At 38.7% G+C, this 14,832-nt stretch overlaps 2 protein-coding genes across 3 annotated transcripts; one reads left to right on the top strand and one right to left on the bottom strand.

The window, feature by feature from the left end:
• Positions 1-19: 19 nt before the first annotated feature.
• On the bottom strand, positions 20-2,044 carry LOC149736694 (uncharacterized). Its single transcript, XM_089876412.1, has one exon. It carries the CDS (start codon positions 1,900-1,902, stop codon positions 931-933), a length of 972 nt encoding a protein of 323 aa, XP_089732538.1. The 5' UTR covers positions 1,903-2,044; the 3' UTR covers positions 20-930.
• A 146-nt stretch (positions 2,045-2,190) lies between these two features.
• Positions 2,191-9,099, top strand: LOC149736693 (uncharacterized). 2 transcript variants are annotated; one of them, XM_089876353.1, is made up of 14 exons: positions 2,191-3,666; positions 4,287-4,343; positions 4,699-4,762; positions 4,830-6,419; positions 6,553-6,690; positions 6,796-6,933; positions 7,026-7,145; positions 7,239-7,337; positions 7,406-7,569; positions 7,763-7,886; positions 8,076-8,195; positions 8,252-8,345; positions 8,420-8,491; positions 8,564-9,099. In XM_089876353.1, the coding sequence occupies exons 2-14, from the start codon at positions 4,306-4,308 to the stop codon at positions 8,791-8,793; spliced, it is 2,991 nt and encodes a 996-aa protein (XP_089732479.1). In that variant the 5' UTR covers positions 2,191-3,666; positions 4,287-4,305; the 3' UTR covers positions 8,794-9,099. The 2 variants fall into 2 exon arrangements, with proteins under 2 accessions (XP_089732479.1, XP_089732480.1); XM_089876354.1 differs by lacking the exon at positions 2,191-3,666 and adding an exon at positions 3,685-4,147.
• Positions 9,100-14,832: the final 5,733 nt, after the last annotated feature.

Here is a 14,832-nt window from a genome sequence, read left to right as displayed (position 1 = left end):
CACAAATTCTTTATCGGCACTGGATATAAAGCTGTATTAATTCTACATGATAGATATTTTATAATTTTAAACATGCAGGGTAAGTGGAAGCAAAGATGCTGGCAGATGTAACAGTTTTAATGCTTGTACAAATTTAACTTATACATTTTATAAAAAATATTAAAACAATGATTTGCTCCTTAACTTTTTAAGGGCGGAAACAATAAATTGAAGCACCGATAAAAGCATTTCTTGTTATGACAGTGTTAGTGGATAAACAAAAGAATTGCTGTGGTCAGCAGATGGAAGTAACTACCTGCAATTCATACACAATGTAAAACAACAGGAGCTGGTGCAATAAAATTACAGATTGCAGTACAACGCTTGGCGCACATCTGTGACTTTCCAGGTAAATTTTCATCGCACGAACCAAAAATCATTAAATTTCAAAAGAAAAACACAAACAAATGAGTTGTTCATTTATACCAGCAGAAAATGCTGTTTTTAAAACAAAACATGAGATAAAACACTATTTATTATGGTGAATAAAATATTGGAGCACTATTGTAAATATAAAACATCAAAAGTAATTTAAATGTACATATCATCATCGTTTGTTTGAAATTTACATATCACAATTTTGCTACAAAAATAAAATTTAAAAAGAGAACAGTGTTACAGAAACTAAATTAAAGTATACAAAAACAGCATTAAGAATTGTAGGAGGCTTGCTGATAGCTACCAACAATTTGCTACTTTAATAACATGGTTTAACCCAATTCTACTTGCACCAGTATAAAATAGAACTTAGCTACCACTCTAAATTTATACACGACATTTTGTTAACATTTTCTGGTGGAATGTAGCTTACATCGCCACTTTTAGTTATTTAACAAAAAAAAGAACAAGTTTTAATATTGTTTACTCGTTCACCACAGTGTTTTTATTTGATCAGTCTTTCTTAAAAACTGCCCAGCCCACTATAGCAAGGGTAACACATATAAGCACACCAAACGTTTGGGACGAAATTCCAAACCATTCCTTTATCATTGTCCATCCCCCACGACTGATAATCCACTTGGCGAACTTCTTCACAATGAAGTCAACAACCCAAGAGATGAGCTCACGAATCCATGGCAGACTGTCGAGACCACTGAGGAGAGATCTTACAATGAGACGGTATGCAAAATAAAACAAAGCTACAATTCTACCCCAATTAAAGTTGCCGTCCTCAAACATTTGTAAGCACACTTTGATGAAAATATCTTTGGTGGATTTCAGTGGCACTTGATCAATAAACCGGTTCAGTTGAATATCACGAGACATGTCATCTCCTATTCTTCTGAGCGTTACTGCAATGTCACTCAAGTTTTCATCGGTAAATCCCGCACTCTGAGGACTCATGTCCGCTTGGCAAACATTCCTGACCACAGGCTCAACTGGGCTGTTCTCTACACCAGCTCGATCTTGTATGAACATGTTCAAGAGAAACCTGGCCTGTTCTCCAATCCTTGATTCCTCCCGACTGACTTGTTGAGAATATGTGCGTTGCCTTCTTTGAGTCGATGTTGCCCCAGTACATTTACTTGACGTTGAAGGGCCTTGGTCATCATACCCACTGTAAGTATTTGTATTCCTATTGTTAGTAGATGCAGCACTATCTCCACTCTCATAATTTGTGGGTTCGTTACTTCGTGAATTATTTGCATAAGCAGATGCACCACCCATGTCTCTTGCTTCACCACGACCTGCAGCAGGACGTCTCCTTTCTCCTACTGCAGTCATAGGTCTTGGTCGTACTGCAGGCGGTACCTTTGGTTCTTCTCTTGTCTGAGCTATCCCATCACCTTCTCCATCATTGCAGTCTTCCACTCCAGCTGAATTATTCATGTTTGTGTTTTGGTTTGTGTTATTTGAAGCCATAGCACCATTCAAACAGATTAAACCACTCTCGACGTTCAGATGTCTACACAAAGTTTATAATACGTTGTTCTATAAAGATTAGAACAGCAAAAATGGCTCCTATCGCCGTAATAGTTAACCTGGAGTAACAATAACATTTCGGTCAACAATGTATAAACAAATGTACAACATATGACTCGATAAAAAATATTAAACAACTGCCAGGAATAAATTCTGCAATCATGCGATTCATAACTTTCAGACAACAATGTAACTTACTCAAGCGGAACGTAAGGTAATGGGGAGTAAACAAGATGGCCAAATAAGGATTAAAATGACCAATATAGGCACTAACAATGTTACTTCTTCAAAAGTTTGACAGTTTTCCTTTCCACAAATCTACACCTTTCTATATCTTACCGTTGCACAGCTAATGCTTAAATTAAACGAGGTTACCCTGGTTTTATGAATTTAGGACAAAAGAAACTTTTTTACCTTGGAAACATATCCCAAGAAAATCTTTGTAAAATTTATGCAGATTAGCATTACACATGTATGAAATGAAAACATTACGATATAGTTTATTTATACCCTCCGTTATCACGTTACGACGATGCGGAACTAGAGGATGTACGTTGGTGTCGTGAACGTATTCTTTTTGTTGCTTTCGTGACGTGTTTTGTTTTAATTTGCTCTCAAGAAGTGCGATGAGTCATCATGGGAAAACTTTGCTTTGTTCGAAATTTCAAATCAAGCAAGGGTTAATAATGAGTTACACCGGAGTCTGTATATAAATATAAATTAAAAAATATTGAACCCTGGGTTGCACCACAGAACTATAGCGTCATATATTGTTGTTGTTGTTTAAAAGAATTGTTTTAATCAAAGAGATTATGGTTTTAATCTCTTTGTTTTAATTATGGCCTGTATAGTAAAAGTAGCTTTAGCCGATATTGTCAAAGTGCAACTACTTCAATCGTTGTATCTGCGAGCTTTATTTAGGTTCCCCTTTGCAGTGAAGATGCTGTATTTTTCCATTAATAGACGTCGTATTAAGTGAACAATCTTCCAGACCTTGTCAACAACATTTACATCTCTTCAGGGGCCGAGGGGCAGGGTTAACCATAGTCATATTTCCATACGCTAGACCTACGCCTATACTTCAGTATATCCTCCAGGTGGCAGTACACAAAACGAATGCGATAAATGAGTTACGACAACATTTCGAGATAATAGGTTACAAAGTCCAATTTTGGCATTATGATATAACTAGAAACAAATGTATCGGAATTTTCCCAGGTAGGAACAAATGTTCGGAAATCACATCTGATACAATGGTTGTCGCTTGGCAGCGTTGTTCATGACAAGCAAGTAGGCACTTATGAAACATTTCGTTACATGATACGTTTACAGACTATATCAATTTAATTGGAAGCAGGTTTAATTTTGTTTTTGTAGTCACACGTATGTAAATGATTATGTGAGAGGACGCATATTCGTTGGCGTTTGGGTACAACTCAAACAGGGAGTGTATGCATACAACGAAGAAAATTTAAATTTCTCTTCCGCAATTATTCTTACATATAAACCACCGAAGTTCAAAAGTAAACTGATTTGTACACATTGACGAACGCTCTCATTTGCATTTGTGGATGCATCACGTGACTCTCAGAAGCGAGTATTCATGATGTCATACCCAAAAGCAAATTCGATTGGCCAACGTTGATCCGCCCCTGTTCGATAGGTTGGGAAATCCCAAATGGCTAGCACGTCCCGATGATGAAGGTAAGTTTCTTTCTATTTATTATATTCACTCGTTTCTTGCTGCTGTGGCGTGTGGCTGTGTGTTGTGCGCGAGAAATAAAATGCGAGAGCGCTGTTTAGTATCCATACTCTCGTTAAAAAACATGAAACACCCGCATAAATGTATTTGTAGTTTTCCCACCGTAAATTTCCGAACGTGACTTTTCAAGTGTCGTTTGTCGGCATAGAATGACGTAACAATGGAATAACATGACCGTAATTTTTAAATTAATTTTTCGAACTCCTTAAAATTTCCAAATCACATGATGTGAATTGCACCCAACACAAGCCTTCATGACGGCTCTTTCGTAGCTCGTGTTTCATTCTTAAAGAAACACAGATGACACTGAACGGCCAGAATCCGGCCTATTACCAGTGATAGAGTAACAATATGTGCTTTGTCAAGATACACCATATGTTATACATGCCAATAAATTCGCCAACAAGCATGATTTTATTACATGTAAGTAGGTAATAATACCCCATCAAACACAAAATAATTCTGATTATGGTAATGTTTTAAAGAATGGTATTTAAAAACTAATTTAGGCCGTTTTCCACAAAATATTTCTCATTAAAGTGAAATTTTATTTGTGTTTTAGATGATCTTGCGATGGTACAATGGAGAATAGTACAAACAGTTTATTCGACGGCTTTGGGTAAGTAAAATAGATGTTTAAAGTTTATGTATCTTGTTAAAATTGTTTTTCGGCTGTTATCGCAGCCTAAGCAGCACCGTTGTTGAGGCGGTGCGTGTTATTTTTGACATTGAACAATAGAATATGTGTAAGGTGTAACTTGTAACAGGTATTTGATTTGTATATGTAAATATTTCATACACTCGATAGAAGAAGTGGTGTGGACTGTGGTTTGGTATTGACTGCACCTAGTGAATTGAGATTTCATTCGTTACATTTATTCATAAATTGCAAGTTTAGTTTGATATGAGATTAGCTGTTTTGTAGAACAAGCCTTATGATCGGTTTTACCATAATAGAGCCACTTTTTTTGCAGAGATAATTTCCTAGAAGACTTAGTTACAAATGAACAGAATGAAAACAGGAATAACATAAATAACGTAAGTAATTTAATTTATTTTTGTTACCTAAAATCCCTATGTTGAGACTGATTTATTGTTGTCACAGTATAATGAAAGCAGTGGAGGGTCTCTGGATATCTTGCAGCAATCGTTGCAGGCTGCTGAAATTATCAACAACGAATCATCTGCTGACTTCGATGGTTTGGATGATTTTAGCTTCAACCTTAGTAGCAGCTATGGCAAGGAAGAATCACTTAACGATTTATATGAAACTTCATTAACCAGTAATCAGTCAAAACTGAACTCATCAGAGCAGTTTGACGCTTCACAGTTTTTGAATCTGCCACAGCAAGATACAAGTAAAAACAATCAGACTTTAAATGGTACCAGTGTGCCAAGTAAAGCAGTTTACATTTCTGAGTCTTCTGCACCTCTAACTGTAACTTGGTCAAACTCACCTACAGCTCAAGGGAACTCTATAAATACAGTAACTATTCCTACTACAAATGTACCCAATGCTGCACAAGGGTACAATGAAAGTTCCAATGTAGGAAATAACAGTTTTAAAATTCAACTTTCATCGAATGTAGGCAATTCCCAACAAAGCGGTGTTTATGTTATCACATCGCACCAACTGCAGCAGAATTCATCAGTATACACAACTATATCCCAGAGCACTGCTTCTGCTCAAAGTCGTACCTACCTAGTTTCAAATGGGGGATCAAATTTTTATTCTGCCCCTGCACAAACATTTACAAGCAACAGTCAAATTGCACCCAGTGTGGTGCAAGCCAGTAATGTCCAGCCATCAAATCGAACTGCCTATTCTATGCAACAGTACCCTACCAGTAACAGTGTTAACATGATTCAGCTTACACCACTTCAAAATTCCACACCATCAAATTTGCCAGCTGCGGGTTCAGTTGTTCAAACGGTACAAACAAGTGCTCCGATTTCTACTTCATCAGTTCTGCCACCAGTTGACCAACAGCAGACAAACAAACTCGCGATTTTGCTTCAGAAAAGAGCAAGCCAAACCACTGGTGGTGCTGCCGTGTTACGAGTTGGTAATCAGAACATAAACATCTCAAACCCTGAAGTGGCAAACGCTCTAGCAGCCAACATACTGCGCCATCAAAGGTTGAAACAGCAGCAGCAGCCACAGTCTTCAAACTCTCAGATATTGCAGCAACAGCAGCATAGTACTGCAGGTTCTGAAAAAACGTTTATTAACATTGCTGGTGTGCAGCAAAATTCAGTGCACCCTGCAATTAAAATTGAGCAACCTAAAGCTCAATACGTCATCTCACCTTTAACACAACGCCCACAATCAGGTTCTGAAGGTCATGTGAACAATACCATTGTACAATCAACTCGACTGCAAACCACAACTCAATCAGGCAACAAAAGTAACAGTCCTGTTCCTATCAATCGCATACAGATTGCAAGTGTAAACATTCCTATCTCAACCCCACAAAACATTCAGATAAATGTTACAGCTTTGCCCAAAAGTTCATTTTCTACTGACACAACCAAAACTGTTTCTATAGCTCAGGCAATCCCCATTGCAGTAACCACTGCAACTACTGTTTCAAGTGCACTGGTCAAGCAGTTGGCTTCAAACTTAAAATTGAAGCTTACAACTCAACAAGCAAGTCAATTGACGAAAGAACAACTACAGCGGTTGTTGATTCAGGTAAATTACCAAAATTTATTTTTTATCTTAAACATATATAAATTTTCTGTATTTTAAGGTGGTTATGGTCACTCTCCATTAGAATACTGCTCTTAATGGGTATTTAAGTGTGTTTACATTTTTTGTGTCGCAGCATCAAGCTGCAGTCCGAGCAAGAAAAGTTGGTGCCCAAGTTAATTCAACATTAAAAGAAATTAATTCAACAACGAGAATTCAAAGTAATTCACCATCAAATGTAATTACTGTCTCTGCTAACACTGACAATACACAAGTAAGTGTTATGTGTATGTTGCAGTCTTTACACAATGTCAAAGGCCAAATCTGTGCACTGTTGTTGATGTAGGTATTTACTATTTATACACATATTTATTCACAGAACAAACCTGTTCAGTTTTCTACCACGACCACACCTGCCACACCAGGGTTTCTTACTTTTCGTGTGGATCCTAAATTAACGTATCAACAAGTAGAGGAAGTCCAGCACATCATATCACACAAGCTCCCACTTGCAAAGGTTTGCTTCTAAATATACTTTTAGGTTTTAGTGATAGTGCAATACTGTGCCAAAAAGTATAATTAACCTTTACTACATTGAACATACTGCAGGCACCTCCATTGACAAGAGAACAGAAACAACTTCTAGCTGCCTTTCGTGCTCAGTTGAAATCTATGGATACCCCTGTACAGCAGTATTATCTTCGCAATCCCCAACTATTTTTACAGAAGGTTAGACGAATGCTTTGATTTGCTATATTTACTGCATAACTGTGGCAGAAAAATTCAGAGGAAGAAGTGGAAACAAATTTGTTTTTCGTGTAGGTATATCAGCATCTACAAACCGGCAAAGAATTTGTGCTTCATGTAAAAGCAGACACATCTAATGCACTAAAATCCGCAATATCAATTGCACAGTCCAAGGTAAACTGTTGTGATTCGCGTCTTCAAAGGTTATTATTCCCAACATTTTAACACTTTTGTTCTTACAGCATCCTACAATATCTTTGACAAGTGATCCTTCAAAACCTAAGCTTTCCACTATTAAAATAAATCGCACTTTATCACCAATACCTCAGCTTGCAGTGAAGAGGGGTATCAAGCGGCCAGCTGATGATGATACAACTCTACTAACTCAATCACCTAAAACTTCATTGTAAGTTTGCTGAATATACCTTATTTGCCCCAGTATTGCTGTGAAAGGACAGTCCTTATCATACAGTTGTTCTACTTTATACATCCCGTGCCCACTTCTGAGTTACCATGTATGTAACTTTGCAAAGCTTATGGAATGCTATTGCTAATTTTGTTTTTTAAAACCTTTTTTATTACAAAACATTTTTTCCCAGAATAATGCAGAAGCTGGAACAACATCAAGACCTTTGTACATCTGCCGATACCAATACAATGTTCAACAGCATTGATGATGCCATTGAAAGATTACTTCCTTATCATGTATGCAACATGCCCGAGGTAAATGATACAACAGCCGCGATCTTGCCCACACCTTTTATCGCATGTTTTACAACTGTCGTAATGTCGTTTTACTGTTTCTATTTGCTCGTTAAATAATAAACTTTTCAATATCAGTTTCAAGAAATAATTAAAACATTATGGTATTTATTTTTGTAAACATGAATAATTACTTCTACTATTTCACAGATTATGCCGGAAGAGTTTGACAAGAGTGAGCCACTCTTTTCTTCCCATTCAACTTACCTGGTGAACAAAATGGACAGAATGCTTGCCAAATACAATATGCTCTCGTTGCGGGAAGATGCGGTAAACAGATAGAAACATTATAAAATATCTTTAACTCACTTTTACTTTTTTTACAGAGAAGTTCTTGTTCTGCAAACTTAGTTATGATTGAACGCTCCTTCTTACAACATGAACGAGCTGAATTTGCCAAATTAAAGCAAGCAGTTCTTGGTATGTGCTTCAAGTTTTTCCACAATTTTTAGAGTAAGTTATAATGATTTATAATTAACATGTATATTATCCAGATGATCCTAGTCAATTGTTAAACTACATACCTCGAACACCAGACAACAGAGAAGTTTTATCACTCCTAAGAGGTGCGTTGGATGAAAAAAACACACAGTTTTTGTATAAGTTGTATTAATTATACTGTTACTTACATCCTTCAGGTGGCCAGGATGCCACAGGGGAAAGTTCAGAAAACTCGCAACTATATAGCGACTCTGAAGAATCTCGCTCACAACGTAACTCGTACGAATATGGGGATACATCCGATTACATGGAATCTTACTCAACTAAGCCAAACGACATGTATGAAGCTGTAGAATGTGAAGTGGTTACATTTGATGATCAGCAAGATACTTTACTACAAGAGGCAGTGGATAGTATTTTGTCTTGACAGCGTTAAACCTTTCAGTTTAAATTTCATTAAAAACGTCACAAATTTCTTGGCATATGCCAATAATACCGCTTACTTTCTATTGTACTTTTTAGCAATTTTATTCATTTCCACTGGTGCTAAGTGAACAGCAACACTTTTCAAACCACCTGTCCAGGTTTGTTAAAACTGTTGGTTGTTTTTCAATCATGATTTGTTGCTGCGCTACATTTTGTTTTTGCACTGATTCCAGGAGCAACATTAGTTTGATCACTAACAATGTTTTCCACACTATAAGGTTGGTGGAATAAAATACAATAACCTTTATTTCTCTTTTGAACTTTACCAGTCACATAGGTTTAGATCAAACAATTTTAAAATAGTCCCAGTATCTGTACTTTTTATGTTTTAGTGCTTTCTTTAATTGGAAACAAAGAGGGGGGGGAGAAAGAAAGGTAGGAAACCTTGTTTCCATGGTGCTGGGCTAAGGAACTTTGTTTAAATGTTACTGGCCTAAAGGAATTATATATGGTTCTGTGAGAGTACGGCAAGGCTGTTAACCATTTGTCGTATAACATTGTTGTATATTTCGATTAGCTTGGCCGAAAAGTTTGACATGTATAGTAGCCTGGGGTGAGATGGAACACGATCTGAAAATATATCTTTTAAGTGTTTAAAATATCCTACAATATTTTATTTTGAGTATATTTATGGAATTTTAGCCCCTGTAGCAAGCCGTGCCCATATTACTATCTTACTATAACAAACACTGTTAACGCTGATGCGTAAACGTGGGACCATTTTGTTCCTGTCGTCGTGCTCGTGTGCTGTATTAATTTGGACCCGTCATTCGGCGGCGTTACTGTGCTTTCGTAAATCATTGGTAAAAAGGTGACAAGCGAATGCGATTCGGCGCGAGTTAATTCTTGCAATTCAAACAGAGATGTTGCGTAACAGTACTACTGTATAAGAGTGATGGAACATGGCAGGTTAACTCTGTACGAACGTCGGTCTTGGAGCTTTATAGACAACAAGTCGTTAAGATAAGCAAAGCTCATTTTTCAGTTGAACATATTGAGCCGATGGTACTTTCTGTGTGTATACTTGCGCTACATTACGGAAACATAAGTGCACAATGTAATTGCCTAGATTAGTTTGTTTGCTCAACTGATACGAGGTCAGTAGACCGTGTTAAGCTCTAATAATTTGCTACTTGATAGTGTAAATACTTTTAACACGTTATATACATGTACAGGCCACACGGTCAGGTCATGCATCAAAATTCTTTTAAAATATTTCCTACTAAAGGGGACAGCATGACACTTTTGGCACAGGTGAAAACTCATGGTAAGTTAACAAACACAGCAGACAGAACTGTAACAGATTTCGCTTTTGTTTAATAATGTGACGTTTGAAACGTCGTCTTTATCAAGGCAAGTTCTCGCTATCTGCCGCCACGTTCAAAATATTGAAACTCGGCTGCAGTCTACGTTTTGTGGCAAGTGTTCCCGAATTAGCGGCTACATAGTATTTGCGCTGCGGGGTACAACAGCTTTGTTCCCAAATTGATCGAACGGGCCTCTCGGTTTTATTGTTCCATTCGCGCTTGAGCGCGCAGGAGCTTATCACCGTCGAACAAAAGAGCAACGTCGCGCCCGCCAACGTTTTTTCTATGCTTGGGCGAGGTTTGTGTATCGTGAAACATTCTCGCCACTTGAGAGTTCGCTTCGTTCTAAGCTTCAGTACGAGCTATGAAAGTGTTGTTTATCCAGCGTGAGTAAGAAGTGTGTGTACACCGAGTCCTTGTTTAGTAATCCGCGCTTTTTTAACGCAGATAGATTTATAAACCGTTAAATAGTTGGACCTATCGAAAGATTATAGAATACACGAGATTAGTTTTAGTGCCCTCTACAATCTCGAGCGAAGATTATCCGTTCCACAGAGAGACTAAGCAGTCCCGATAGACTCACCACCTGCCTTGGTACCTCTTATATCAGCAGATCACGTTTGCGTACGCTGTAATGTAATGTGTGTAAAATGCTATAGTTAGTGTATAAGACTGTAAGTAAAGATAAAAGAGTCGAACAATCGTTTTGGTAAGTTAAGAGGCAAGATATACGCCAACTTATTGTGTTGATTGGTCGCTACAGGGATGGAAAAGTATGCTTTCATGTTTTAAAACAGATTTTATGGGTAGGCAGCATACACGAATGCTTGCGAAGTAGCGGCCATGCTACTAATTACAAAAATGTTATGGCACAGCGAGGACACTCAGTATTGGGCGTCTACTGTAATAATAGTAATTAATAAGTTTTGTCTCATCTTCCCAACCTACGGTTATCGCCCTAATATGTAGGTTCGTTTCAACGTTTTGCCCTGCCTGAATAATCCAAATTCTTCGCTTCTTAAGTAACGCATAACTTACTGCAGACTGTCGTTCCGCCAACTTCACTTATTTCCAAACACCACTGACACGTCGTTGAGTTATGTGTGAGGTTTAAGAGTATTTGCAATTACTTAGAGCAGATTAAGATCAACTCGTTTCCGGTGAAAGCAACCGCTGTAGAGTTGACTTAATCAGCATTGAAATAACCGCAATAGTTAAGATCTCAACCTGCCCATAATCTGCTTTGTTGCCAACCATTTTGTATTGTTGAAGTTTAACATATGTCAGCTGTATAGAACCGCATGTTTCAGAGGTTGTTTTGATTTGCTTGAAAGTCTTAACCTCCTAGCTATTTCCTAAGGAGTTGTAAGCACATTGCGAAATTTGTGTGCAGTTGAGGTTAATTTGAAAACGCTCGCGTAAGTTTCAAGTCACCCGTGCCCGTTAACGTCAGCACAGGCATTCTTTAAAAGGGATGGCAACCTCGGCGAAAGTAAACTTTACTGTAGTTTGTGTTATGACTAGCACCCACCGGTTCCCAATGCGTGACAGTAAAGTCAAAATCACCACCCTTCCTCTGCTGGTGTGGAGTGATAGCCAAACCCTGGAGAAGTTTCAAACTTACACTGTAGCGGGAAATGTTCCGCTTGCATTGCGTTCACGGCGCCTTGAAGGCAGGCGCACCTTTACACAACTGTTCCGCGTTTGCCTAAGTGGGGTGGCGAACTTTTCTGGCCACGATTTCCAGTGAGTGAATCCTGGGCCTCGTCGTGCTCGAGAGCAACCATTGAAGACGATGTACGCCACTTCAGCTTGTGTTTGTGATACAGTTGATCCGCTTACGGCAACAAACTATCGCATTACGAATACCGGACGAGTGGAAAGAGAAGTGGACAACAAACGTTGTGGTATGTCGAAATTTTAATATCAAGAACGTTTCTCATTGATTTTCCCAGCAACACAGCAATTAGTGTTGGGCGGCGGTAACCAAGAACTGTGATCACTGATCTGTGATGTTATGTTGGAATTTCAATTCCAAACATCTGCACCAAAACGGGTAGATTTAACAAAGCAAGCGTGTTTAAATTCATTAATCGGCAATCACCGCCCCCTTTGTTTTGCTAAGTAGGTTGGGCAGGAACCGCGTCGCATCAAAAAACCAGCTGCTAATCGCTTTACGACGCTGCCCGCCTTTTAACTGGCGGTCGTTAATTCCTGTATCTCCCCCTCGCCTCTGGCCCTTCACACTTTGCCCGGGTCGCGATTGCCCGCGATCTTCTGCCGTTCCACCAAAACAAGGTCTTAATAAAGAAGATTGGAGGCTAGCAATTGTTTGCTTGGCCGACCGAAAACACTCCGCTGGCCTCGTTCGTCACTCACGCTGTGGTTGTGTGACGTGTGAGCTCGTTTTAATTAGACCGTTCTCGATTGATAAAGTCACCAACGAAAAGGCGAAGCAATACCTAACTACTGAAACGGCGACTCCGAATTAAATGGCCGCGGGTCATTTTCTCATGCAATCATTGAATTCTTAATGTTGTTCTATATTTGGAGATCGTTTAATGTAAATTGTTTGTTGCTCGTGTGATGTGTTATTCAAGTAGTTCAAGGCAGGTTGGTACACCAGTTTAGCTGACTGACGTTCAGAGATTCGTAGAAAGGAAAAGTTTACCGAATTTGCAACAAACCAACCGTCCCTTTCGATTCTTTGCAGGTGGGCCGTTTCTTTTGTCGCTCACACGCTTCATAGTATTTGTAGGAGATAATAATTCTACCCGTTATAAAACTCTCTATACCACGTGTGCACGTCAGGTGTGGCGAACCAGCAATTCTCGGAGGTATTGTTTCGCTTGTATATTGCCTTATCAATCATTCTGTCGTCTGCACTCAATAGATTTTCGTGATTTCGCTATATTATTTGTGTTTCAAAGTTGGTGACGTATCTATGTTGTGAGATAGACCCTTTGGCAATTTTTCATCAATAATTTATCCTCATTTGTAATTCTGGGACATTACCAATACTAATGAGTCTAGTCAGTCTTCGACGGGTGAAAGTAATACTAAACATTAAAGCCAAAACTTTTGGACACCCAGTAACGGACGCTGTTGTCGATATATCCTTGTTCTCCTGCGTTCTGCAAATATTTTGTCTGTCAACAAAACTGTCATTGTGGGTCTCCGCGCTCTCCAAAGCAAAAAAGGACGCCGCGACATTTGAAGCCAATTTTCTTCACTCGGTCAGATTTGGTCGAACTGTTCAGTTCTCCTGTTTCATAATGTTTGTTATTGCTCTCACTTCTATTTACGGTCAGCAGTCAGGTCAGTGGCAGCGCCCAACCTTTAGATCTGGCTTAAATTGGTACTTTGTATAGCTGTACTACAAGATTAGGTAAAGAAAGAATGTACGCGAGGTATTACTTCTGTTTAGATAGACCGTGTTAACCTTAAAGTCTTAACTCATCTATCAGGGTTTAATAAAATTCATAAGCTCTCGACAAGCGGAAAAGTAGCCCCTTATGTACATTTGTGTGTGGACGTGATTCATCATGTCTTTTTGGTAAGAACCGTGTAACATAAGTACACCAACATGAAAAATAACTTGGAATAAGGTTTGTTTGTCGAAGACGGTTTATTTTGGCGAACAAAACTACAGTTTCAATTTCACCGCCAGCGATGAAATTTAAATCTTCTAACAGCACGGGAACAACTGTAAATTGACGAGTCTTGAACTTTTGACTTGCAAGTTACTAAAATATTTTATTACTTCTTAAAACGTTTTGATCCCGCTTAGAAATCCTGTATGTGTGTAAACATTGTTCAGATCATAGGTCTATAGCCCTCGACCTCCGCTTTTAAGTTCCACGATGGCTGTTTGGATTTAAACCTCATCGTTGTATGCCGACTCGACCGAAACAAGAGGTAGCAGTTAATCCTGTTAACTTGGACCAGCGGCGTGTCCGGCCAAAAAAACGGATTATTGCGCTTGAGACGGAAATTATCTTCACGCTGCGTTGCAAAGAAAGAAGGTGATAGCTTGAGAAAAAAACTTGATCTCAAAAACCCCAGCATGTGATATTGAACTAGAAACAGTCGACAGAAGTTTCAGTTGTGTCATGTTTCAAGATTACGAGGTTATTACAAGCTTAAAAGGCACATCTTTGGTTCCTATGAACATTCCAGGTTCATTGCTAGTTGCTGTAGGAGGCTATGGCAGAAGCTGGGAGCTATTACTGTCTCCAACCATGTGTTAAAAATATAAAGCTCCCGTAACCCTTCGAACTTTGTTCAGCTTGTTGTGCTGTGTAAGCAATGCCTGTAGAATGCCAGGATAAGTTAAATTAATTTCCACTTTTATAAGCGACAGTTTACCGACAGACTTGGGCCAGGTTTGAATTCAACTTTCACTGGGCTAATGATTAACCAATATTGCTGAATGCTGATGATTCACGTCAGATTCAGCCTTAGTGTTGTTGCAAAACCCCAACGTCTGGAAGTGTGCTGAACCCAAGGGATTTTGAATGTCGTCTATCTTTCGAGCATTAGTGTCAAGAACATAGTTGCAGAGCTGAAAATGAGCGCCTTTCAGCATCAGCGCAACGAATCTTGTTTTGAACCGAAACATTTTACCATCACCCACTGGGCGAATATTTAAACGTTAAAAAGACCATCCGCTT

This window comes from Ciona robusta, chromosome 4 (assembly GCF_009617815.1).
Source record: "Ciona robusta chromosome 4, ASM961781v2".
Lineage (NCBI taxonomy): Eukaryota > Metazoa > Chordata > Ascidiacea > Phlebobranchia > Cionidae > Ciona > Ciona robusta.
This window is presented reverse-complemented; position numbering and strand designations above follow the sequence as displayed.